This window comes from Diorhabda sublineata, chromosome 1, assembly GCF_026230105.1.
Source record: "Diorhabda sublineata isolate icDioSubl1.1 chromosome 1, icDioSubl1.1, whole genome shotgun sequence".
Lineage (NCBI taxonomy): Eukaryota > Metazoa > Arthropoda > Insecta > Coleoptera > Chrysomelidae > Diorhabda > Diorhabda sublineata.
In genome coordinates, this window is record NC_079474.1 from 40,437,184 (window position 1) to 40,464,556 (window position 27,373).

Genomic DNA, 27,373 nt, shown 5'->3' on the forward strand with positions numbered 1-27,373 from the left:
TCCGTTGTATTATTTGACTTTTCAACAATTGTAAATGTAACTTTTGTTCCCAAAAGTTTTCATTTTTAAATGGTATTGTTAATTCTTGAAAAATACAGTCGGGGTCACATCTGTCAACAAAACATTGTATTAACACTTCTTCTATTTTATGCTATGTAATTAATTCCATGCCATATTCTACCGTGTCCTCAGCTTTTCCAGTTAATTTTTCCTGGATACATTCCAAAACATGAGTGTTTATATAATGATCATTGTAGATAAATTTTGATAATTTCTTTATAGTATTACTGCTGTCTCCGTCGCACGGCTTAAAATTTTCTAATTTTAATAATTTCCAATTAAGGGTTTTTGGGTTAGCCGTAGCCATTTTAAATGAATCGGAATCAATAATGATCTTTCATTTATTAAATGTAGTTAGTAAATTTTCTAATTCTTTAATAAAATTAAAAAGTGATAAATTTTCTCTTCCTTACCCCAGTTATAGATAAGGATAGAGTTCAAAAGGAAAAATACAAGAAAATAAGGAACTTAGCACGTACAGGCGTTCTGAGGCCTATTTCTTGTCCCTTGTAGATCGTAGGTCTTTATACTGCTTATAAAAATACGGAGTTGTTTATTGCGACAAATCGTAAAAAATTCACGACAGCACGAATCCTACTGACTGCGCCAATTGAGGATTTTACTCTCGAAAAACTATTTTTAAAAAACTTTATTCACAAAAATTAACAAAATACAATATTGAATGAGTTTCAATAATTCGATCGTTGAAATTAACCTGATTCATTCAACATTTTTTTTTTCGTCTCTCGTTACCATTTGTTTACATTTTTTGCAAAACGGGTAATCTTTTGTTATGTTTATAGCATAGAAGAAATAATTTTGTAAATTACGAAAATCAAAATTCTCATATTGTTTATGTTTTTGATCTATCATATTATATTCCTTGAATACTATTGTTTTATGATTTCAACACAAACCATTATAATTGTAGACATTACATGACAACGGAACATGGATGTACAATGCTGAAGTCAATGGACCCTAAAAACAGTTTATATTTGACACTGACAGTATTAATGACGGATGACGGGTCATTCTGCTCTTCAGGGGACAGTGGTTATAAAATATAAACAAATTTATTATGGCTTTTCATCTAAAATAACAATAATTAAGTATTCACAGCTTTGAAATGTTTGTAAATAGTTATTTTTCAATATACTAAATTAGTTTAGTTTTCTACTAAACTGAATATTAAACAATGAAAAGTACAGTAACTATAGTGCCATATTATATAGATTCAATAATTTGTAGTTGACTGGAGAATTGGTTTCAGTCTGTGAAGGAATTTTTTGAGGTAATATAGTATAATATTCACATAAAATTTAAAAATACCGTTTTCCTGATTAAAATTTGCTAAATTGTTATTATTTATGTTTACTTAAGAAGTACACGTTGACAGTTTTGTTTAAAGAAATAATTGGTAAAGATCAACTACTTTTTTTATTACGTATAGGTTATGGAATTTCTTCTCTGGTTTTTATTAATGGTAAATATGTCTATCAAATACAAAGAACAAATCAGTTTTGTTTGTGATGCTAAAGTGGTATTCAAAAAAAGTTTATTTTACATCATTAATTTAAGGTTTAGAAGCATGATACTTCTTTTTATATTCTATAAAGAATTGAAGCGTTATGTCAGTAGCCACAAAAAATTTACATTAATAAAAGAATATTTGCTGATTGACCAAATATGTATAATTAAAATTAATTAAAAATGTAAATTTTATCATCGATTTGCTATATTTTAGGCAATGCAAAGTAATTCTAAAGCAGGACGGAGGAGGTACAGTTTGGGACCCTCAAATGGGCAATTGCCTAACTTGCTTCAAGGAGCCCATTCAGATGGCCCCAGACGACTCAATCAACCACAAAAATAAAGAAGGTAAGTATGGTTCAATTGAGGCAAATAAAATCACTACCTGTAGCTTTTACATCTTTCCAACATAGATTAGTTTGCATTCAGCCACATTTTATTTGGATAAAATATTAACTTCTTTTTTTTGCTTGTTAGATGCTTTACAAATGGTCTTCTCTTGAGAACATTATTTTCAATTCAAAAGATTATTCATAGAAATACAGATTTATACTCAAATTCCCTTAACTACAATGAATATCTAGAAGAAATTATATTTTATTTATTCAAATTAATAGTTATTTTCAGTAAAGTGGTAATTTCTTGGAATAACTAAATAGTTGTATAATAGGATATCCAATTTCTTCCTGTCTAACATAAATTGTAATTGAGTATGTAGAAGAAAGAGTATCAAAAAAGTGGATATTTTGTTTTTCAAATGCTATATTGACAACTGTTTAGTTGCATGTAGACTTGTTAATAACGCAAAAATGAACAACTAAGAAGGAAGAAGACTATAGGGAAGACCACCTAAATGATGGTGAAAATGCAGGACTTTGTCTTCCGTGGAAGACTTACTGGCAATGAACAGCCAGAAGCCTACTAATATGGTCATCCATGTTACAAAGACAAAGAAGAAGCTGCTTTAAAATCTAACCAATATTCTCAAAGCCAAATTCATAAAAACCAACACTTCAACAAAATCAAAGCCAAAAAATACATACATAGCTCTCTCTTAGACAAATCAATTATCAAAAAAACTAAAATACATTCTATTTAAACACAATTAAATTAAATATGTGTCATAAATTAAAAAAAAAACACATTGTCACTATTGTTCACTAAATTGAAAAACAAAACTAAAAGTATAAAAGTCATATGCTATATATTTCGTCCCATGTTCAAATTGTATAATAAATTACATAGTATTTGAGTTTTAATAATTTTCCAGAAATGACCGAAGCTCAGTTATATCCAGCACCGAGTCATGTACCAGCTCCTACCGCCCCTCCAGAAACAATACTAAGTAATGGCAACCACTTATCTGCACCTCCTGAAGTAACTGCCATTAGCCGTCTTTATCCGTCTAGTCGAAGAACTTATTCTAAATCCGCCCCGATCATGGGTACCTCTGAAAGTAAACCTTCAGAATCAAAGTTAATTAGTCTATTTGAACAATATAAGGATAGTTGTGAAGACTGTATCCTTGCAGAAGGTAAGACATATTATAATTAAGTTACACTTCATTTTCCATTTAGTGTTTTTATTATATTATCATTTTATATTTATTTTTGGTTTATGATGAATACATATATAAATATGTATTCATCTTCAATTTATCTTTTTTGTTTTGACGATCTGCCTAATAAATCTTACCAAACATGATTTAATACAACATGCCTAATCATGATCATGAAAAAATATTAATGAATGGTGGGAGATTATTAAAAAGCATATAGATTGGAAAAAAGACTTTATTTTCTAGCTTGAGTGATTTAATTTTTTACAAAAGTAATGTTCTTTGGCTTTTCGATTTAATGAAGTCCTCTAATAAGGATTTGTAATCAATTTTTGCTGCTAAATGGTTTATGAACATACAAATGAGAAAATTATCAATGACAAAAAAGAACTACTAAGAATACTGTTTTATATATTCTATATTCCAAATATTGTAATAAAGGTCAATGGAACCAAAAAATATTTCAATGTTGTTCATTAAAACATTAAAAATAAAAAAAATTAAGGTAGCTTTAACTTTATTCACTCAAATTAATATGATTCAGTAGTTCTATATTTCTTACAATAATTTGTTTTTCTTCTTTCCCAACCACCTATTAATATTTTTTTTGAGAAAGTTATATTCCATATAGTTATTTCTAATATTTATGTGTCATTCTCTTAGTAAGAATACAAAATTTGAGAAATTAGCTTAAATGCTTAAAATTTTTCAGAAAATTGGTAAAAGGCTATTAGGCTTACAAGAACATAATTAATACTAATAATGATCTTATTTCAAAATGTTTAACAATAATGAAACATATTTTCCTTAATTTGTTCTTAGATACAGCATACAAATATGTCTAAACTTGTTTCCCAGTTGTTTGGTGTCAAAAAAATGTGTGACTTTGTTTTCTCATTATTCATAGAAATAATTTGTTTATTGAACTTACAGGTATAGAACAATTGTGTCAAGACTTATCTATATCTCCTGATGATTTCAAGATACTAGTACTCGCATGGAAACTAAACGCAGAGCAAATGTGCTGTTTCACCCGCTCAGAATTTATAAACGGACTTAAATCAATTCGTGCCGATTCAATAAAGTCAATCCAGATACGTTTACCGGAACTAGTTAGTGAAGTTGAAAATAACTATGAACAGTTCAAAGACTTGTATCGTTTCACTTTCCGTTTTGGACTGGATTCCTTTTCAGGGCAACGAATTTTACCAACGGACATGGCAATTATTTTGTGGAAATTAGTTTTTACAATAAGGGAACCTCCGATTCTTAATAGGTGGCTTAATTTCTTAGAAACCCACCAAATAATTAGAGGCATACCAAAAGACACATGGAATATGTTTCTTAATTTTGCTGATCATGTAGGCAATGATTTGAGCTGCTATGATGATAACGAAGCTTGGCCAAGTTTATTTGACGACTTTGTTGAATATGAAAATGATCAAGCTAATCAGAATATTTCTAAGGACATAGAAAAGGAGTCTGATGGGTTTATCATCACAAAAGATTGATTGTTTCTTTGTAAACTTTATCATGAGCAAACTGCCTAAGTATTTTCAAATTGTGAGGATTATTTTATTTTGCCAAACTATAATTAATTGGTTGAAAAATATTTCATAAGATTATTATTCAAAAAAAAACAAAAAACTAGTTTAACGCATTGACGGAGCTTTTAATTGGTATATAAATAGAAAAATAAGAAGATTTGGTTGTTTGTTGCATCAAATTTCAAGAACCTTACACCTCAGACAATGAGTACTTGAGTAGTACTAAAACATAAGTACTTTTATGAATTCTAGTACTTGGTAGACTACTAATTGAACTACAGAATGTGGTAAACAATAATACGCAGATCTCATTTATTATTAATAAAACTTTTTGTTTAAATTTGCGGATCTCTTGCAAAGTAAACTGAAATCCTCGCACTTTGAATACAGTATTTTGTATATAAATATACAAATGATATGTTGTGATATGATTGTAGCTGTTTTAAATTACTTTTATAATACAAATGTTGAATTGAACACATCGCTTATTAATAAAAATTGTAAATCTATTTAACAAGTGCTATAAGGGTGCTAAACGTTATAATCTGTATTGGAGGTAGTTAATTCTTTTCTTAAGAACTTGGTGACTATTTATGACTGATGGTCAATCACATTTGGTATTGTGAGTAGTCACAAATTCCTTCCTTTTGTGAAATGTATAAGAACTTATCTTTTTACCAAGTTCAAATTTCTCCAATGAATCCAGGCAATCAAATAGTTGTTTACCATTCATAATTAACTAACAAATGAATAATGGATAATATAATGAACATATTTATTAATCAATAGATAACGCAGGTTTTAGTAAATTTATATTAAAATACTGAATTTCTTATGTAACTGTGGTATAACAATTTTAAATATCAGAAAGTTATTAAGAGGACTGTCAATTTTATGCTTACCACTTGAAAACAAGCAGCTAGTGATGTCTTGACTTATAGCTGTCTAATTTGTTATCATAGTAATATTTTGGAAACTTAATTCCACACCAGCACCTCTAGTAACAAATGTGGTAGGCTTTCTAACAATGATTTACAAAGTACATATTAGATTTGTTTTGCTTTTGCTGAGAGTAACGTTTATACCTAAATTGGAATTTTTGAAACCGTTAGTTCATATTCATTCACACTGTTTACACTACCATTATTCCAACACTCACAATTACACTGTCTGACGCGCGTTTCGATAACAAAGTTATCGTCTTCGGAGACTGGAAGAAACATAATACCTATTAAAATGACCTTATTTATTCCAAAATTTCCTATTTTCGCGGAAGAGAGTTGGTTGGTGGGAAAATTTGATATACATAGGTAGGTTGTAAATGTAAAAATAAAAACAAATTAACCTACCTCTAAACAAACACATGTATATTTCATTAATGTTGTAAGTTATAGTAAGACTAGATATTTTGAATTCTACACCTGAATCTAATATTAGTTCTGTATTGATTTTATTAACAAATCACAGAGATGTCTATTTTTTTCTAAAAGATGATTGAATTTATTTCTTTGAAATCTTAACTTTGGTTAGAAGATTTTGCAATTTCGCGACTGTTTTGTATTCATAAATAAAAACAATTTGGCATATCTTTAGATCTGCATATCATTACAGAATAATGTTCAATATGGTCATTTTTCATGCAGAAAAATTAAATTATAGAACAACAAATATTATATCTCATAAAATATTTAGACGATGTGTTTAAAATTCTACTTAAATTACATATATCCATTCAAATAATTTAACTAGGTCATTGAGAGCTCTATTTTCAAATGTAAATTTTAAACATATAATTAACCTTTGCAAGAGAACACTTTAGGTAGATTTATATTTAATACACAGGGTACAGTAGTTTAACTTTCTTAATACTTGATAAAACCCATTGTATTAATTGTCCATTAACTTCTTGGGCTATTAGTCCATCTTCAAAAATAACTATTACTCCTTGATGTTTCAGCAAATTGTGCAGTTGGTATTCGCTGCTCCGATTGATTCTAACTGAAGCAGCAGAGAGACCTAATAGCCCAAAAGAAACATTCAAGTAAATCCCATTGTAGTGATCGAATAAAATTTGGTTTTTTATAATGATGGCATATTTTTATTTTCTTTCAGATTGTTGGTTATCATTGGTCCATTGTCAAAAACAACTATTGCTTCTTGATGTTTGAGAAAATTGTACGGTTGGTATCTGCTGATTCTAACTGAATCAGTCGGAGCACCAGAGAGACCTAATAGCCCAAGAAACATTCAAGCAAAACCCATTGTAGTTTTTTTAGAACAATCATCAATGCCATTGCATCGTCTTGTAACCAACTGTCCCCTAACTCCAACTCAAGTAACCATGTTCCTGAAACATGTTTATATACTGGTCTGAATTGTCTTCACTGAGACATCATTCTCCTTAAAGAACCAAGCACCAATATCTGTGTAAATTGCGGATCCAAGTGTGTCATCAGAAGACTGTAAAGAATTTTGAAGCAATTTTAGGGAATTGGTGTCATCCCAGTAGAGCGTTTTTTGCTGATGGTTCCATATAAATGTAAATGGACTTCACAGATTCAAGTTCGAAGTGGCGTCTCTCAAAAGAAATCACCAAGACATCAACCAAAAAAGTTATGCTATTGCACCCTCTTTCAAATAAAAAATATATGGTCAAATGTATATAGTAAAAGATATAAAGCAGGAGGTATTTATTCTTGAAATTTACAAACACCAACCAGCCTTGAATCTATTATTTTCAATTTTACTATCTTAACGTAGATTTTTAGAAAACAACCATAAGGAAACTTTTATTTGAAATTAGAGTGCTTATAGTACGTTAAGCCTTGAAAATATTGTACCTATTGTTTGGCAACAATATATAAATTTATTATGGTGATCGTTAAAGATTAATTTTTTGCGATGCCTTCTAAGAAGCTTGTTGTTGATGAAAAAACACTGGGAATTTTTTTTTGATTCAAAACACGTACTACTACGCGATCTAAATTAATTTTTGGGTATAATAATTTTTTCTCTGAAAGTATCTTATTAAATTTGAAATAATAATTTCCATCAACAAAAAGTTTTTTAGATGGTGTCGCAAAAAATTTTTAACGACAACCCCAAATTTTATTATACCTTTACATCAAAAACTAAATCACCTGTTTGCTCATATGTTGTAATGATTCTTATTATGTACCTACTTTGTTCTAATCTTGGGTTCGTAGAATTAACTAACTTAATCTAGGTACATAATAAGATGATCTTAAAATTTGGATATATTTCATTGTATAGAAACAATGAAATATATACTTCTATAAATTTTATAGATTAACAGTCAAATCTTTTATATTTTTATTTGAAGAGTGGAAGGAAATACTTATTTATTCATAAAATTAACAATGTTTATGTATGTAAATAAAAATAAATAATTAAATAATTCTGTTTAATTACCCTACCGTTTTCCTATCTTTTAAACAAAATATTTTATTCTGACTTGGCTTTAAAAGCGTGGATGAAGCTGATGGTACTTTGTAAAAAATTCTTGTAATATAGAACAAGTGGGGGTTGCATTTACCACCATTAGATATAGGAAGGATGTGTGAAAAATCAAAAGACTAGCATTTTGGACATCTAATCCAGAATCAATAGCTAAGCAGCTTCCTTATCAAGAAGGCGACGGCAATTAAAGTTAAGGTAAGTATACCAATACCAAGAAACGCTAGAAGTGAAAGAAAAAAATGAATTTCTCAAGTTTATTCAAAATATATCACAAGTACTCAAGAGAGATTAGTTTCCAGACTAAAATTCTGATGTTTATAACATTAAATAGGGTGCTTGCATGGTTTGAGAAAAAAAATAGTTTATATATAATTTTTTTAATTATTTGATCAATATTTATAGAGGAAAAAATTATTGAAAATTCAAAAAAAGTTTTGTAGGTAGTTTAAACATTTCAGTCAAGCCGCCATATTGCGTGACGTCATATTCATACTGAACACACTATTTTCACTATCACTACAAAAACACTGTTTAAGGCGCATTTCGATAACCAAGTTATCGTCTTCAGAGACGGAAGGTAACTTGGTTATCGAAACGCGCGTCAGACAGTGTTGGTGTAGTGATAATGAAAATAGTGTGTTCAGTATGAATATCACCAACAGTTCCAAAAATTCGAACTTGCTAATGGAATGATCCATCCACCAAGTTTTTTTACATAATAATATTTGCTCCTCATTATTCTAGTAAATTAGAGGAGGATCTACAAAGTGGTCCACATATTGCTTTGGTTTTGAGAGTTAGAAAAAAGAAAGCGATAGAAACATTTCCCAAATGTATTTATACCAATGACAGTCCTTTTTTTATTTAAAAAACGACGATATTTGATATCAGAAGGGCGTACGCAAATAGTCCACATATTTCCCAATAAAACAGAAAGAACGGCTGACTTTCGTTGTCATCTTAGGAAGTTGAATATCCAATGATTTAATTGTTATTTCGATATATTCAAATAATAAATTATACAATTCATCAAGCAGATAGGCTCCAAATAATTGCGAGATTAGTTACAACGTTAACCATCAAGTAATTCTCATCTGGTGCCTCGTTTATACACTTTTAAACTTACTTATGTGGAAAGATTTTTTTGGACGACATCCTTCACTTACAATATGCCATTACCTTGGAATATTTACTAACATAATAAGGGCGCTTGACTTGATTATTGAGAATTTACTCCACAAAGTTGATAAGCTCCATATTTTTTATTTTTCCTGTAAGTATGCTAAGGAAACAAGTTCACTGAAGTTCTCTTTTACATTTTCAAATTACACCACTCCAGACCATGAAATTGGTATATGCCAGAGATCGCCAATGTTTTGATTATGAAGAATAAAAAAATACAATTTACAAAATTTCGAATTTTCAAAGATGCTATTTATTGAAAAAATGTAAACATTTTTTATTATTCAAAATACATGACAACATGTGTCTATTTAATATTTACATAAGAAACACATCATATGACCTTAAATTTTCTAGCTCTTCTGAAAAGTTTGTTCTCGTGAGCCCATGATCTTTCAACAATACCTGATTCAATTACATTTTCTACATTAGAGTTCATAATATTTTGTATCTTCTCAATTTTTTAGTATCTTTATTATTTTGCATGCATCCTTCAGATATACCGGTTTCTTTCAAATAAAAGAAGCAGAGGATGGACTGCTGTATTTAGCTGAAAATATTTTTCCTCGTCTGCTGTAAAGCACGTAATAGTTTATTAATAATATGCACTTAACTGAAATAAAGTGCTTGGAGCATACTCACTTTTCCTTCTGTTAAATCTACTCTTTTTATAGCGTCTAGTCATCGTTTTCTACTTTCCTTGGACAGGTGGTTAAGATATTCTTTACGTTTGACAATGTAATAGCCTGCATCCCTTTCAGATCTACTTTTTGATTTAAATGAGATGGGCAGGTTAAACAAAAGTTAGATATGTGAAAAGACCTATTGTGATTGTCACAATCTTTAATAATTTTCTCAATCCCATTACTAACAAGTTTGGCACATAAAGATTCTTGGGTGTGTATTCTTGCACATAATGCTATAAAAGAGTATTTTTCAGTACTCTTTCATGGATATTAACAAAATATAACAAAATAATTTATAATACATATATTTTAAAGTGTACAATATCAAAACTATTTGGAATGCACATTTCTACATGCAGATATAAAATAATGTGGTGATTACAATTGATAATTGTTTAATACAATATATTACATTTTACCAAATTTTTACAAACATATATTATGCTTCTATGGAAAATTTGAAGAAGCACATAGATAAATAAATGTACATATTGAGTTTCTGAATTATAAAAATTCATAAAGAATAACATTTATATTTTTGTAACAGTCTTAATATGTTTGTATTTTCTACATAAAATATGTCAAGCAGCTTGTGAATTTTGCTATATTGTTCCTATACTGTATTGTAGATTATTTCATTTTTATAAGTTTCAAGACAACTGAATCAAATATTAACATTCACGCTTAAAAATTATGCAACAGATTATACAATTGGTATAAAGAAAAACAAATACCACCAAGTAAAATAATCATCTGCATAAATTTCATTTTGGTTAAGTATAGTATAACATTCATTTGGAGATATTTTAATTTAATTCACTTCAAAAATGTGGCAATTTTTTCTTGACTATGTGGAATTTTCTATTAGACAAGCAAATCAAGTAGCAATGATCTTCGTATGTAATTGAGAGTTTCTTAAATCCGTCTTTGGGTGAATTATTCAAATCTATCTGTGAAGAAAGATTTAGTAGTCCCATTATGGAATTTGCGAATTTCTCATCATTTTCCAGCTCTCCAGATGAAAATAATACTGCACCATCTTCATTTAGTACCATATATCCTGTTTGACCAGGTCGATCCATATCATTGGAATCTGTAAGAAATTTATAAGCTTTTTGTTTCATGAAATGTATTAGGAATATTATAAAGTTACTGAGTGTTTAGAAATCAAAAAGTTAATTTACTATGCTAAAACTAGCTTGATTCACTTATAATTTTATTAAAATATTGATTGAAAAATGGGAAATATGACATTATTCTATATATTTTTAAGAATATACATCAAATATTAGAACAAGTAAAAAAGTCGTCGTATTCTCGGCGTGAGAGACTATACGCATTTTTACAGTTAGACTAAGTTTTTAATTAAACAAATTTTACAATTTAATCAGCTTCTAGTGAACTAAAACAAAAAAAGTGTGGTAAAACAGAGTTCTAAATTTCTATTTTGATATTCATGTTGCAGGTGATGTTTTAATTAATATAATTCTCTTGTCAATGTCAAGTAATATTTTGATAAAGACCATAACAGGTAAAAAAACTAATTTTTTCTGAATAATGCCCAAAATTTATTTCATTTTGCACATCTACAGACATACAGGAATTAAACGCAAAAAAAAACCTAGTTTGCTATATGCTTCCTGTCAAGAAATATCACTGCTAGGAACATAGGGATGAACAAAACTCTAATAATAGCTCATTTTTTTTGTAAAAAATGTGCGTTAAAAATGAGTGAAAATAAATTTGGATCAATGTTAAGCATGAGTATATAAATTGGATTAAAGAGAACATCAGATGAGAGACACACAAAGTAGGTTTACAAAATAAATTGCAGACAGCTAGAGAAAATATAATCATTTTTTTCCTACCTTTTAAATGGCTAGACAAATATCAACAAATTATTTTGACATGTATCAATTATGTTGTCAGACCTTGATACTTCTATTGGTTTCACAAAAAAGTGGACAATATAAAGTATATATATTATAGTATGAACAGAAACAATTCTAATCATTGAGGCTGGTAAAACAGCTTTAATTATTAATACTACAGAACCTTATCAAATAAACCCAAAAATAGCATATATTTTAAAATAAAGTCTGGTGATACTGTTTATAAAAGATAATATTAAATTGTGGAAAGCAGGAAATCTGTTCCATAACAGTAGAAAATTTATATAATATATGGTTTCTTATTTCAAAAAAAAATTAGATAGAGCACCCTGTTTAAATGGATATTTATTCTGAGGAGTATTAATAAGTACAATAAGCCAGGTATAAATCTAGTAAGAACATCAAAATAAAAATTGGTCTTTGTTTACTATGTAACTTCAAAATAAATACATAATGATGTGAAAACTAATGTGTTATTTATTGTTTAATGTTATGATTTTTTCATAATGATGTCAGTTTGTAGTTGTCCGTTAAGCAATAGTTTATTAGAAGATCAAATAGAGATAATGTCTATTGAATAATATAAATTTGGTTTTGAAATATATAAATAGTTGTTATTTTGAAAACATGAAGTATAATTTTACGAAGCCTGTATATTTTTGATAGACTTATACTATTACTTACCAAACGCAAAACTAGCGTTTTTTTTTATTTTTAACAGATAACTACAAAAAACTCATAACCACAAATTGACAGAATGTGGATGTTTCCCTATCGATCACATGACAATTTACAATCATCAAAGTGAAATGCCAGTCACAGTTCAACTTTATATACCATCAACATACATTTCTGCACATTATTCTATCATAGGCTTATCGGAAAGTGGTAACTAGGTGTTCGGAAAGTAATCACGTTCACGGCTGTTCGACTAAACGGAGTAATCGGTCACAGCCAATATGTTTGTATTGGTAGATCTCTGATAACTGTTCATAATTATTAAAACAACCAAAATTGAAATCGATGAACACAGAAAAGCTATAAAGTTACAAATTTAGTTCTGGCTAGGATCCACAATTAACTGATAGGTGATCTACTTGTCCAGAGGGACACTAAAGCAAATACTTGGTTGATTGTCCGTAGATTTTTTTTGTATTTAGTAGTAAAAATTTTCGAATTTCATTTTATACCCTGGAGTAGATTTTGATAAGTTTGTATTGTATCGTGTTCAAAATTCTAGTGACAAATGACAGGCAATCTGACAAGAAATATCAAACAAACAAATAAATTATATTCAATAATAAAAATTTTCAAATAGTAAAATCAACATAAATTATAAATAAATATAATTATAAACATTTAAATATTGAAAAGTGTACCATTACGTTATGTTTCAATAGAAGTGTAACTTATTCCAAAAAAATATCGGAACGAGCAAAAATGATACCCCCTGTTGCTCCTGGGCAAACAGAGGAAAAGTTAAACATGGTTGGATGGGTAAATTATAAAGTATATACATTAATTTCAATAAATCTGAATTGATTTATTCCTTTAGAAAAATACATTCAACATGAGACAGATAAGCCTGATGAATCTTGCTGCTAGTCAATTGTCCATGAAAAATGGGTCAAAGTCAACTATCCCATCCTACAGAAGAGCGTACAGTATTACAAGTCCAACTAAATCCTTAGACCTACTACGAAAGAATTTACAAAATGCGATTAATAAGGATATAGATAATGTATTGAAGAAATATGTAGAGGTATATATCATTACAATTAACGTGTCGTTAATTATTCTAGTTAGTTCTATTCAGACTACATTACATCGATTTGTGTTGTAGAAATTTTTTCAACCTGCTATTAATAATATAAGAAACAATTTGGGTAAAGATAGTGTAGGGGAGGAACATATAAAAGATGTTTGTAAACAAATGCTAGAGGAAGCCAAAGTAATGTATACAGCGAGCCCAAATTCCAGAGACAGTTCACCTTATGAATATAGTCACAGTGAAGCAGAATCTGAAGCTAGCCTTACTGATCTTAGACTTGGAAGAACAGTAAGTAATTTTTATGCAAAAGCTCATCTTTTGTACTGATTATTATGTAATCAAATTTGATATTTTTGTTTGTGTACATAAAATACTTTTTTTGTTTGTAAAAAAGTCGTATCAACAATAGTAATTTATTAGACATGGAACAGTAGGTAATTGGTAACTATACCGAATTAAAAACATTGGGGTCATTCCTGACTCCCTCAGAATTTAATGAAATTTGGTTTGAAGGCTGTTCTCATAGAAATTAAGGAAAATGCCAAGTTTTTTTTTCAAAATATCTCGAATGGTTTAAATTACAGCTATGTGTAGTTTCCCAAAATCAACCAAAAAAATGTAAAAAACATTTGGAAATTAAATGAATGCTTGGCTCCTTATTGAGCTAGAGATGAGAGTGGTGTTATTTTGCTCAGTTTTAAATGCTCTTTCTTTTGATATGCATTTATATCATGCTGATTTTACATTACTCAAATGGTTTTGTTTATAGTTTTTCATAATCACCCAAAAGGTATTAAACAGGTATTCTATCTTAAATTAAAATAGGGACAATCAAACTATTTGAGTACTGTGTCTCTTTTTTAAGTAAAGTGTTTAAAATGCATTCCCAAATAGTATTTTCTGGTGGACTGTCATTACCACCCTTGAAACCATTGAAAAAACTACGTATATCCCCATGCACATGTTAAAACTCGTATTTTTATATCATTTATTACTTAAAAAATCAGAAGCTTACCTAGTGGTGGAGTAATATACATTAACTTCACAGTTATTGGATAAAACATCTCAAACCAAAAAAGGTTGAAGTAAAATACATTGTTCATAGTGGATAGGAATTTTGTATAAATGATATATTGATACAATTAAATTTCATAATTCTAGTATAATCTAGTTTTTTTAACTTTTTCTGTAACATCATTAAAACTTGACAAAAAGATAAAAATAATTATTATATATAGAGTCCTGTTGGTCATTACAAGAGAAAAGAAGGAGATATGGAAATTGAAACAGTACCTTCATTTGCTATGATGCCAGCAGTTAAGAGACATAGAAACAAAACTCATCACTCAACAGACTACAGCAGCTGCAAGTTGTCTTTGAAAAGAGACGGCCCTAAATGGAATCCAGATAGGGTTCGGGGGAATACTTTGTTTATAATGGGCGCCAGAGCTAATAAAGTTTTAGGTTACGGCCAAACTAGAGGACGTTTGTATGTTAGACATCCGAATTTGGTGAGGTAAGGTTAATTAAAATTTTTGTTACAAATTATTTATTACTATCCGTATATTTTTATTTTGAAGATATTCTGGTGATCAAGAAGATAAAGAATGGTTGGCTTCAAAGAACTTGATGCCGCCAAGTGGAGGAAAAGCTTATCTGATGCTCTTAGAAGACATAAAAGAATTGACAGAGAGTGAAGAATACAGAAATAGTCCCAATTTGCAATTACATGAGCTGAGAGGTTTTGAAGTTCCTCTATTTTTATTGATAAAAATAAAAAATTTTATTGAATATGTGAGAAATGAGAGAAAATTATTGGCAAATGTTGACAATTTTGATGATCAGAATGATCATACCATTTCTTCTACCCCTCAAAGTATATTAGTCGATTCTGCACCAGCTACACCATCCGATGCTGCATTATTAGTTGAAAGCCAATCTGAATTATCTTTTAAAACAGATTTTTTGAATATGTCATCAGATATGAGCAATAATTTAACCAGTTCCGTCATTTCCAGCATTCTCTCTGGCCATTTATCTAACATGAATGGTGCTGATAATTCACAAGAATTTTAATCTAGTATCTCTTAGTAGATCTTAATATCAGTATTTGCAAAATTCAAATGTTTATATTAATTTATAAGATCATGTAAAAATTGGCTTTGTACATATTAATGTTTTAGAATATCTGTCAATGTGAAAATATGATTTTTATAAATATTTCTTGTGGTAACATGTACAAGAGGAATAAGATCAATTATTTACTGGAAGTATTTCTAAAAATTATGTTCAGATTAAAATAATACCAACCAAGTTGATTTTCCATTAACCTACACAAAATATATAATATTTTATCCTATGAACAACGTTTGTGGTAGATCAGAGGTCAAAATATCAGTATAGCTCGAAATAAAAAGTACTAAAACTAAAACATAGGCGTCTCTATGTGCGCGTTGTCATACCAAAGTTAACTAGTATAAACCTTAAATAACAAGAAACTATTTCGGTGAAAGCTGAAGTGGTGGGAACAGAGATTAAATAAGAAATATTTTTTTTTATATTTGGTAAGCTATCAGATACATTTTTAAGTATATATTCCCATTTGTCAACTGTCATATAATTGAAGCTCATATCAATAAATAGTGAAAAATAAATGTATTGAATGTTTCAGATGATAACTTTTCAATTTCTTGTAACGTCATTTTTGATTCATAATCAAAGTACTAATCAGTTTTTCATTGTTCTAATTCGTTTTATAAATTATCCATAATATTATACACATTCAGTATAGTTACATCAATTCCTTCCAGATTTTATTAGTTTATTAAATATATTCAGCATGTGACTTGTAGAGTGTAGATAAATTTCAACAATTTTCTGATCCTGTCGATCACTTAGCTTTAATAATTCTTGTGTAATTATTGGACAATTATTATCACCTAAAGTTATAAAATAATTACATATTGGTGCCCAATTAAGTGAAAGGGGATCAATAGCTGGAAGTAGAGATAAGCAACTAGTGGCAATATGACGTTTCATGAAATTCACTATCAACTACAGAAACAAATTTTTTCAATTACTCTTTTCTACAAGCTGAAACTGAAAAATGAATATATTTCTAAAGCAATATTTTCAATGTCTCAAATCAAGTAGCATGTTTCATAGTATTATGGACAAAATGTGTACGATAGTTGCCTTTTATTAGATTTTGCACTTTTTCTTTAATATTTGTATATAATGAGTGATGAATGTCAAAATTAGCATTGCAGTTGTCTGCACTGAGACTTCTTACTTGATTGAATGACAGGTTGTATGAATCCATAGACTTTTTAACAGTTTCTAACATGCCATCAGAATATTCGTTAGAATGTTCGTAAAAATATAATAGTTTGTTTTGGATTCCATCATTTATTCAAAAATATTGCACCACAAAAGGAAATAAGTTAATATATTTTTTATTTGATCCATCTGTCTGGAGACAGAAAAATTCTTCATCATTTAAATTATTGATAACACTTTCCCCAGAATATGGACCTAATAGTTCAGTTACTAAAGCTTCCATTTTAGTTCTTACTATGCGTATTTTATTGGCTATTTTGGAATTACATATAAAATTTTGTTCAATTTATTTATGCGATCCAAGATGAATTATGCTTCACAGTGTGAAAAGTCAATGCTAATTCTTCTGCTGTCACATTCTCATCATCACTAGATCCTGAACACTGTGACTTTGTATTTGAAGTAAGGAAATTTTGTAATGCACCAGATGTTCATTTCAGCTTTTTTCTTGTGTTTCTGGGTATTTTGATACTACTTAATCTACAGAAGGAAATAAACATAAACTGAAAACACCACCATCATATTAAACCATCACCATTTTCAAAATATTACTGAATTTCCTATTCTTCAATTGAATGATGAATATTAAAATATTTGGTAATATAATTTTATCCAAATACAATTATGTGAATTAAACGAGAATATAAATATTTTATTTTAATTCAGACAATGAAAAATATATTTTTTCACTATTATAATAACAAGTAACAATATTATTTTTAAAATAACACATTTAATTTGAAACATAGAAACTAATTTCCCATGCTCATGTTGAAAAGATAACATGAAACTAAATTTCAAATATGAAAAACTATATCTTTTTAAAACTATTCAGTACAAATTCCTAGCATACCACCATATACCAACTGGAGACTTTTTTTGTCAAGATGTAATAAAAAATTAATGAATTAGGTTATGTAAGGTTAAAAAATGTAAATCAGATAACTATATGGAAGGAAAAGAAACGTAGCATTAACAATACATGTACACATTACCAAATTTACATACCTAACCAATGCCATTTGAACTGATTGTAAAATTCACGTCGCATTACTTTTATTTTGAAGTTCACTTGTTATCCAGTTGTATTGTTTTTCCCATTCAGGTTTGTACTTTTTTAAGACTGGTCATTTTAGCTTTTTTAGGAGTCATTGGCGTTGGTGTATAACTATCAGGATCACTCGTCATTAATATTTACTTTAAAATTCCTCTATTATAAACAAAAACAGCGGATATTTTTGTACAATTTCGTCGTTTGTAACTTGTAACATATATGACAAATGACAGAATGTCTACTGTCTTGTCACACTCACATCACATATGACATCTAACATTTCGTTCAGTAATTATAAATCTTTTCCATCATCCGTTTTAACTTATGTGTGCCATTAAATAGTTAAGTGTTTTTTACGCATCACAGCAAAGGTTAGAAATGAAGTATTTTCATATACTTTTGTGTGCAAAAGTATAGTTACCAAAAATGAAGTAGGATACATTGTTATAAAGTATTGTTGGCAACCCATCGATTATTCGGCTTTTTAGATGAGAGTTACAGAAATATAAAGATACATTTTTAGATTTTTAATTTGCTTAAATGCTCAATTGATATATAAACGACAATCAAACAATTGAACGAAATCAAATAAAATTTTCAAACAGTACTTTCACAATAAAATTTTCTTTTCAATAAGTAACCTTTGTTTTATTTACTTATCTTTTAAATCAATATTAAATGTTTTAATCCAATATTAATTTTTTGTTGTATTCGTCATTTTGAAAAAGAAGATATTTCTTTTGGAGGATACCTTACCTTAAATATTTATCATATTTAACAGCCAGCACCCCTTATTTGTGACCGGATTCAATTAGGCAACCATATATGACAATAAATAGAAACAAAATTAGCTTTAATTTGATATATAATTTATAAATGTACGTTATGAATGTATAAATTTATCGAAATCTTATTTGTTTACACCGTTCTGCGAAGAGAGGCACAACGGCAACCATGATTTTTTAGAATCTTCATATGGATTGCCGTTATTAAAGCAATATTTTATTTAAAAAACAAGATTTTTTCCCGAAAACTAATTTAATTAAAAATACTAGCTACCAAATTTTTAGAGGCAACTTGGTAGATGTATAAAAATACATAAAAATTTTGTATTTAGTAAAAAAAACGATAAGCGCACTAATAGATTACAGGAGTACTGTCGTCACACACTACCATTGTTAGCGTAGGTCAGGGATTACTTTCCAAACAAAGTTTTAACTGTGTTGACGATAATTTATTTGTTTAGTAATTTGTGATTTTTTGGTATTTTCTTTGATAAATTTTGCAAAAAATACTTTCTGGCACAAAACACATTACCATTTTACACAATAGTAAACTAATTAAACACTTTTTAAATAACCTTAAAGAACACACTCTACCTCACGAACTTTATTTGGAAAGTGCACTATAAAAATATGACGGCCATGACGTTACTCTCAGGTTGTTCATTCTGCAGTCGGATCTTACACTATATATATTATATAAAATACATTTGTATTTAAATAGATGTAATATATATTTTTAAATAAAATAAATAACCGAATGGTTCACGATTTATTTAAATCCTTTGCACTCTTTGCTTGCTTTCTAATTTATTAAGAACTTTGTGTACGAAACTCATGGAACAAACTTCGTTAAGTTTTGTGTCAATTGTTAGATTTGAAAAAATGTCACAAATTATTTATCTATTTATTGCTCTGTATGAAATACAAGATCCTTGATTAATTGAATATACAATACGAATATTATGGAAGCACTCCTTTGAAACTATATATATACACACACCTTCTTAGGCCTTTTTATAGTTTCTTTCATTAAGTAATAATGCATATTCTTAATGTGTCTATAAATCTAATGAAAAATTTTTTTTAACCAATCACAAATTAAATCCAAATGTATTTAAAATAAATGCCCTCATAAGTCAATTCTACAAATTGTTTAAAGCACAATTTTGAAGCTCATTGAACCCAATCATTTATGTGGTGTTTGAGTCACAAGGGCAAAACGCAACTGTGCTCGACTAACAGATCTTAAAAACAACAATATGATACATGAGTTCGAAGCATTGCGTACCCATGGGTTCTCTAATTGTCTAATTGGAAAGCAACTTTGTAATTACTATGTCTATGTTGTAAACCAAACCAACCGGAAATTCATGTACAGAAAATACCAAAATGGTTCTCCTTACCTCTACCCTCCATTCTAATAATTAAATTAAAATTTATTAAAGGCGCGTGATTTAAATTATTTTAAGGTAGTTCATACTGCTACCTTACAACTAATAAAACTTTCAAATTTATGTTTTTGTTTGTAATATTTCAATCAGATACACAATCCCAAAAGATGAAATTATGGAAATTATTATGAAAAAAAAAGATTTGGACACTTATTGGTTGTTATCTTGTTAGGAGAAAAATATTAAAGTTATTGTTAGAGCACTTTTCTCTTTACGCAAGTAAACTGTAGACAAATCAGGTTTTGTGAGTAATATGAAAATCTTTCAATTATAAAGATAATTTTTACATATCGTGTTATTATTTATTAATAAGATGAAAATAAAACTTCAAGAAATTTATATTTTTAAATGAATTAAATATTGTATACAAAAATAACCAATTGAAATGTAACATATTAAGTAATTAAACCTAATTTTGATAAATTTTATCACTTGAACTTAACAAATACCTTGCAGTTGATTTAGTATTGTTTATAGATGGCAACCATCTATTAAAACGTTGAAATCTTTATGAGGCACAAAAACATGAGCACAACACAACGATAATGAATCATCAAGAGAAACTGTACAATGTGTACTAATTAATTATCCATTTTTGTGCTAAATCCGTCAACTTGATATACAGTTATGCTAGTAGATCCATCTAGGAATTTAAACTATAATTACAAAATGATTCAAATTTGGGCCATCTTTGTGAAACGTCTATAAAATAGGTAGTTTGTGGTTTACATTCTAGGTTAGGTGTCAAAATTTGAATGTTTTTAAGAAATACTATTATGAGCAATTCATTTTATACAAATTTCCGGTATTGTTCTTTAACTCAAATATCGAATAATAAGAAATTAAAACGATGTAATATGTCAGTTATTTTTAAAGATATTTCCGACAGAGTTCAATTACATTTGAAAGGAGAATATTTATTAGCAAATTGTGAAATCACCAAATATTTGGAACTAATTGCTAGTTGTACATCAGTTAAATATAAAATTAAATATGGAACAGAAAAACTGAAATCCATTCTAAATATCATATATATACGTAATAAAATATTCGAAAAACATATGACCAAGCTTCCAATGTCTTCAGATCCAAAAGATCCTTTTAAGCACCTTGGAATTTCACAAGATTTACAAATGCTTGGCACTTTTGAAGAAAAATCGAAAACAACCGGTTTGCCAATAAATAATAATAACCAAACCTGTTCTTTTCCCAGTGATATGTTGACTAATCAAAATTTTAAAAGCATAACAGAAGAATTTGATAAATCAACAGACAAATCAGAATTGATTCGTCAATCAAAATGTAGTGCATTGAATCAGTGTACTATTGGTGGAATCGACACAATTGAAGAAAATAGTTGTTTTAAAAAAAATGAATGCATTTATAGTAATCAGCTTATACCTCCGGAAACAGAAATTAATAAATCCTATGAAGTGACTGCAGTTGATTTTAATTTAGCTGAAGAAAATAGAAGCCTGTCGAGATTAAATAATGTTGAATCAGTTTCATTTTGTTCTTACTTGCTGCCAGGTAATTCTAGTGATAATTATAAAAATGATTCTCATCTATTAAATAACAGTCCGAACAATTTGCAATTGTGCTTTAATGTCTGTCCTGGTAATATATCAGTACTTGAAGATACCCACTCAGATATTTCATACAGAGATGCAAATCCTATGCAATATTTATTCAATAATAACAAGGATGTTTCCATGTCTTCTGATTGTTTGGAAAATACTCAAAATAATGATAACCAACTGTCTCCTGAAAAACATTTCAATCACAGTGAAGATATTTTCAGTTATGAAAACTCTGTCGAATTAACACAAATTAATGAGATGGAAATTTTAGATAGAGAACATCAAACTGTTCAAAAAAAGGATGAGACAAAACGCTCTTTGATAATTGAAACTTCACAAAAATTTGATTTGAATAGTTCAAACATAAATAATGTAATGACTTTATCTCAAAATTCAGATAAATCGATACAGAATATCAGAACCTTTTATTTATCAAGTAGCAATAATTGTAATAATGAAAGTAACAGTTTAAATACATTTGTCCCTTTAACAACTCTTCAGGACAGTTGTGATAACCTGTGTGAGATGATGAGCAAGTTTTTGAATATTGTTGATGATCAAGATATCAAAGGAAATGGTGCAAAATGTGTGGACATTCTAAAAAGGATCAAAAATCCAGATAATATGAAGAAAAATGTTGAGGAGATTGGACAATTAGGTACTTTTTTACAGAAGTCATATAATAAGAAAATGAATAATTTGATTTATAATGTAATTACTAATTCAAAGTGGCAAGATTTTTCAGATGACTTCGAAAACATAAATCAATCGAATCAAGAAATTTGTGATTTATTAATGAGAATAATCGACAGTTATGAATTTCTGGTACATAATAAAGAAGCTTTCGGTAGGTTGAAGGCGGAAGTAATTGAATGTTTGGATCCTGCAGATATTGATGATCTAGATCTAAACACTCTCTTTGACTCTAATGCTAAAATGATTCAAGATATATCAAAGAGTTTTCAGAAGCAGCTGGTAATTGACTTCAGACAATCCAACAGCCCTAGAGTTACATACGATTGTTTAGATTGGAGGAAAATACAAATCTGATTAATCTAAATCATACAATATTTAATATTCATTCAAAAAGATAAATAGTTTATTTTAGTTAAATAATTTGTTCCGCTTAAAATATTTCTCCTTATATTTTAAATCAATTTATAAACTTGAAAATGATTTTAATAAAATGTTGAAGTTTTTAAATAATTTCAATATATTTTTTGTTGAATGATTCGTAAATAAATGTATTTGAAACAAAGTATGACCATTATTTAAACACAAATAATACATCTACCCAGATCTGTTGAATCTTTTCATATACCACTTGGTCTAAATTTTACACCTGGAAATTTTAAATAAGGAAAATAATATGACGAAATATAAAATTTTTAGCTTCATTTGATTGAAACAAAAAAGCCCCAAGGATTGAAAGTAATCAAAAATTGACAGAACTATAATATACAAGATGATGCAAGAAATAATGCTGTGAAAAATAAAATTTTCTCATAGGATCCCTCGTTTCTGAGTTATAGGACTTAAAAACTGCGAAATGAGAACTTATATTTAAGTATATTGTTACGAACGCGACTCCTCTCTAGAGCCGGTCCTGCCTAGATGTAATAGAATTATAAAATTTGGCGGAAGTGTTGTACCTTTGATGTACGTTGGAAATACCCGGAACCCGTTTGATGTTTGAAGTTTTTATGGTAGCGGGCGGTTTATTTACATTGTTTCTTTATTTTCTAGAACCTTTGAGAATGCTTTTGGGGTATATATAAGGAGTTTGTATAGCGCAGCTAGTTAGTTTATAATAAATAGTCGGAGTGAACAGATCGAAATAGAAAGTAATCGAAGAATTTAAATAAATTATTTAAGTTAGTTAAGTGTAGTGTAAGGTATTTGAATAAATTGAGAACGTAAGAGACAGGATTTATTAATTCACCCGACGAATAGAAATCTTATAAATAAATAAGAAAAATATTACAATAATTTCTTAATTATACATTCGAACATTATGAATTTTTAATGAATGATTACGTATGTCTATGTAGTATGTTTGACGGAAGAAATAATTATACACTACTATCTGAAATCCAGGGGCGGCTCGTGTCCAATGGTAACTTTTACAGAGACAACCTGTACCATTTAAAGATACCGGAAATGAATTTTCTTATCGATTTTACAACAAAAAGGGACTCTTAGTTTAACTCGTTTAAATTTATGGTTAAGGAGATATATTTTTAGATCGTTGTACATGTCAATGAAACCGTTCGCCATAAAGAGACATCCTGAGGAAAACTATCATAAATTGTAATTATTTATAGCAAATACTGTATTAAAACACAATCAAATATTTCTTGGAGATCTAATGAACGAATAAATAAACATTTGTACTACATACTATCGAAGATCATATTACCAGCATAAGGAAAAACGAGATCAATAATTGAAATATAAAAAATAACAGTGGATTGGTCGGGGAGATCCATTTGTGTGGCCACCACGTTCCCCTGAATTAAATACAATGGATATATATTTTTTGGGATATCTTAAAAGCTTGGTTTGCAACACAAGGAACGAAATGATCGATAGAATAAACTTCCACTGTGATGCTATGAGGCAGAATCTTGAAATGCTTTTCCAAATTTAGAGAAATATCCTCCTTAGACTTCGGAAGTGTGTAGAAATACAAGATGCCCACTCCGAACATTTATTATAGTTTTTTTTCTGGTTTTATTTGATAAGGTGTAGCATAACCAATTAATCTTTTTCACATTTCAATGTTTTTTTTTCAATGAAGTTCAATTACAAATTTTTTGCAATAGCTTCCACTTTTTTCTCAAAGAAATTCTTCATATAAGTTATTCCAATTATCAATTTTCACTATTTCAAAATTAAATGCACAACTTCTAAATAGGTGTTTTAGATAATTTTATTTTTGTTATTCATAGCACATTCCCGCAAAACCCAACACACACATTGTTGGTACGAGCAACTGCTGGTCCACTGTACGAACTGTAGGAACTGCTGGGAAAGTTCCTACGTCTGTAACACTTTGTTGGTTCGTTGATGGACCTAAAGCAAGCAGCTGGTTAGCTTTCTTGTGGCGTTGGTCCAATCTCATTTATCATGCAATTGACCGGCCCGAAATTACAAATGCAGGGTCAATAAAGGCAGAATTTCAGTTTTTCAAATGATTTTTATCAAAATAAATAATGTTCCTTGGGGTCTCCTATCATTATATTACAAAGAGGAAAAAGTTTTTACACACATTTACATACAGTTTCATCAATCACAAGTAAGTATGTATATTATGATAGGTATCAAGACCACTATCATGAGGATTATTGCGGTCAGTTTCATTGTCAAACGTTATTCATCTAGCTATTTTTCTTTGATAAAAATAAATAGAGGTTGTAGCTCATGTGTTGTTATATTTGAAGGTTTTATTTTATTAATTGTAATTTCACCCACCAAGATGTTGATTTCATTCTAAAGTCGTAGGGTGGACGTAGCGCATAAGATCGATAGGGTGGACGAGAGAAGAAAAGGAAAAACAAAAATGATTTATTTTTATTTTTTTCTATTTTTATTAACAAATAACAAATAACTGGAAGGCACAGACATGGGACATACCACTAGCCCAGTTTTGGCATATTTTATCATTAATGGCTATTGAAAGTACGAGGCTGCTACCATTTCCAGTTAATTTCGTGAAAATTTATGTTGCTGATTCCATTTTAGCCATTCCAAAGCAACGAATTGAGACAGTCACACGTATCTTCAACTCGTATCGTCTTAATCTCAAGTTTACCCATCAGGGAGAATTAGATGGTGCTATCCCTTTGATCGACACCGTGGTAATTAGGCGCCCGAATGGTAAATTATTAACAAAATGGTTAGGTCCAAATCTTCTGCATCTACTCAACTTTTATTCGAACCATATTTGGAGACATAAATTAGGGACAATAAAAGGGCTGGTTAATAAAATTATAAATGAGAGTAATCATAACGTAATACAGGTACCTCCAAACGAAATTATAAATTTCCGTGGATTAGAGGAGACACGCACTCGTCAAATAATTGTGAGCTGGTATTTTACCCATTAAAACAAGTTGTCAACTTAATCACACATATCAAGCAAAAAATCACCCAAACTCCAGCATTTTAATGTGATTTATACTCGTAAAATAAATTGTTTAGACAAATAAAAGTTACATTGGTATGACTAAACAGTACTCGAAATCCAGAATATACCAGCATGAATATTGTCGAGAACATAATAAGAACAAAAAAGATAGAGCAACTCTGGTCCAACATAATTTCTCCGATGGTCACAACTTTACTTTTGATGATGTGAAAATTCTGGATAAAGAACATCTTCTTCAAGTACCATATACTTTGCAGCGTGTAGGGGCTCTCTTGTCCAGAACTTCTAATCTATTATCTAAAGGTACCCTTCTTCTACACAACGAAAAATTGTTGCCCAACCCTGATGCCACACCAGTCTCTTATATTCCGTAGCCAGATCTTTCCCGGCAGTATGAGCTTGAGAGTTGAATATCTCGGTCCTCGCAGAATGTGTCCCAACATTTCGTTGTTTAATTAGTTCTACTTCACAACCGCTCTCCTCAGTACTTCTTCATTCGCATTTCCATTGCTTCTATTTTGTTTAAGGATTTCACTTTCAGGGACCACGTCTCCACACCATACAAAAGGATTGGCCAAATATAACATTTTATCACCCTCAATCTAAGGCTTAGGGGGATTATTCGGCGGATTAGGAATTTATTAAACTTTGTAAAAGCTATTTTTGCAATTGCTATCCGAGTTTTAGCTTCGTCGTCGCAATCACATTTTTCATTTAACATACATGCAAGGTATTTTAATTTATTGACTCTCTCTATGTTATTTTCATTGACAAGTGATTGAGCTTCGCCGTGTTGTTGTCTGCTTATTAACCATTAGTTTGGTTTTATGCGTGTTTATTGTGAGTCCGTATTTGGTTCCAATTTCGTTGATAAAATTGATTAGCTCTTGTAGGTCTTATACGTTGTCGGCTAATATCTCAGTATCGTCGGCATACCTAATATTATTTATGAGAGTTCCATTTATTATAATCCCTTTTTGATGGTCTTTTAATGATAAATTCGTTCTACGTATATGTTAAATAGCATGGGTGAGACTATGCATCCCTGACGGACTCCCCTAAGTATCTGAAGGTGTTCCGTAGTTAGAGAGCCGCTAGTTCGCAGTTTCGCTGTTTGATCTGCATACAGCTTTTGTATGATCCTGATGTTTTTACTATCAATATCAACATCCTTTAAGATGTTAAACAGTAAGTCATGCCGAATGGAGTCAAAGAACATAAAGATGCGAAAAGAATGATCAGCGAAATGATATACATAAAATAGAATGATACGGTACGGATGTGGCCAGTCTCGGGTTTCAATAT

At 29.3% G+C, this 27,373-nt stretch overlaps 3 protein-coding genes across 3 annotated transcripts; all 3 read left to right on the forward strand.

The window, feature by feature from the left end:
• Positions 1 to 1,049: 1,049 nt before the first annotated feature.
• On the forward strand, positions 1,050 to 8,113 carry LOC130452490 (DCN1-like protein 3). Its single transcript, XM_056791796.1, has 4 exons — positions 1,050 to 1,354; positions 1,808 to 1,941; positions 2,864 to 3,127; positions 4,085 to 8,113. Exons 2-4 carry the CDS (start codon positions 1,863 to 1,865, stop codon positions 4,660 to 4,662), a joined length of 921 nt encoding a protein of 306 aa, XP_056647774.1. The 5' UTR covers positions 1,050 to 1,354; positions 1,808 to 1,862; the 3' UTR covers positions 4,663 to 8,113.
• A 5,054-nt stretch (positions 8,114 to 13,167) lies between these two features.
• LOC130447148 (deoxynucleotidyltransferase terminal-interacting protein 1) lies at positions 13,168 to 15,979 on the forward strand. Its single transcript, XM_056783828.1, has 5 exons — positions 13,168 to 13,435; positions 13,494 to 13,700; positions 13,782 to 13,997; positions 14,948 to 15,225; positions 15,290 to 15,979. The coding sequence occupies exons 1-5, from the start codon at positions 13,379 to 13,381 to the stop codon at positions 15,783 to 15,785; spliced, it is 1,254 nt and encodes a 417-aa protein (XP_056639806.1). The 5' UTR covers positions 13,168 to 13,378; the 3' UTR covers positions 15,786 to 15,979.
• Positions 15,980 to 21,030: 5,051 nt separating this feature from the next.
• On the forward strand, positions 21,031 to 23,176 carry LOC130444444 (putative uncharacterized protein DDB_G0282133). The gene is made up of 2 exons (XM_056779571.1): positions 21,031 to 22,576; positions 22,655 to 23,176. The coding sequence occupies exons 1-2, from the start codon at positions 21,094 to 21,096 to the stop codon at positions 22,966 to 22,968; spliced, it is 1,797 nt and encodes a 598-aa protein (XP_056635549.1). The 5' UTR covers positions 21,031 to 21,093; the 3' UTR covers positions 22,969 to 23,176.
• The last annotated feature ends 4,197 nt before the right edge of the window (positions 23,177 to 27,373 follow it).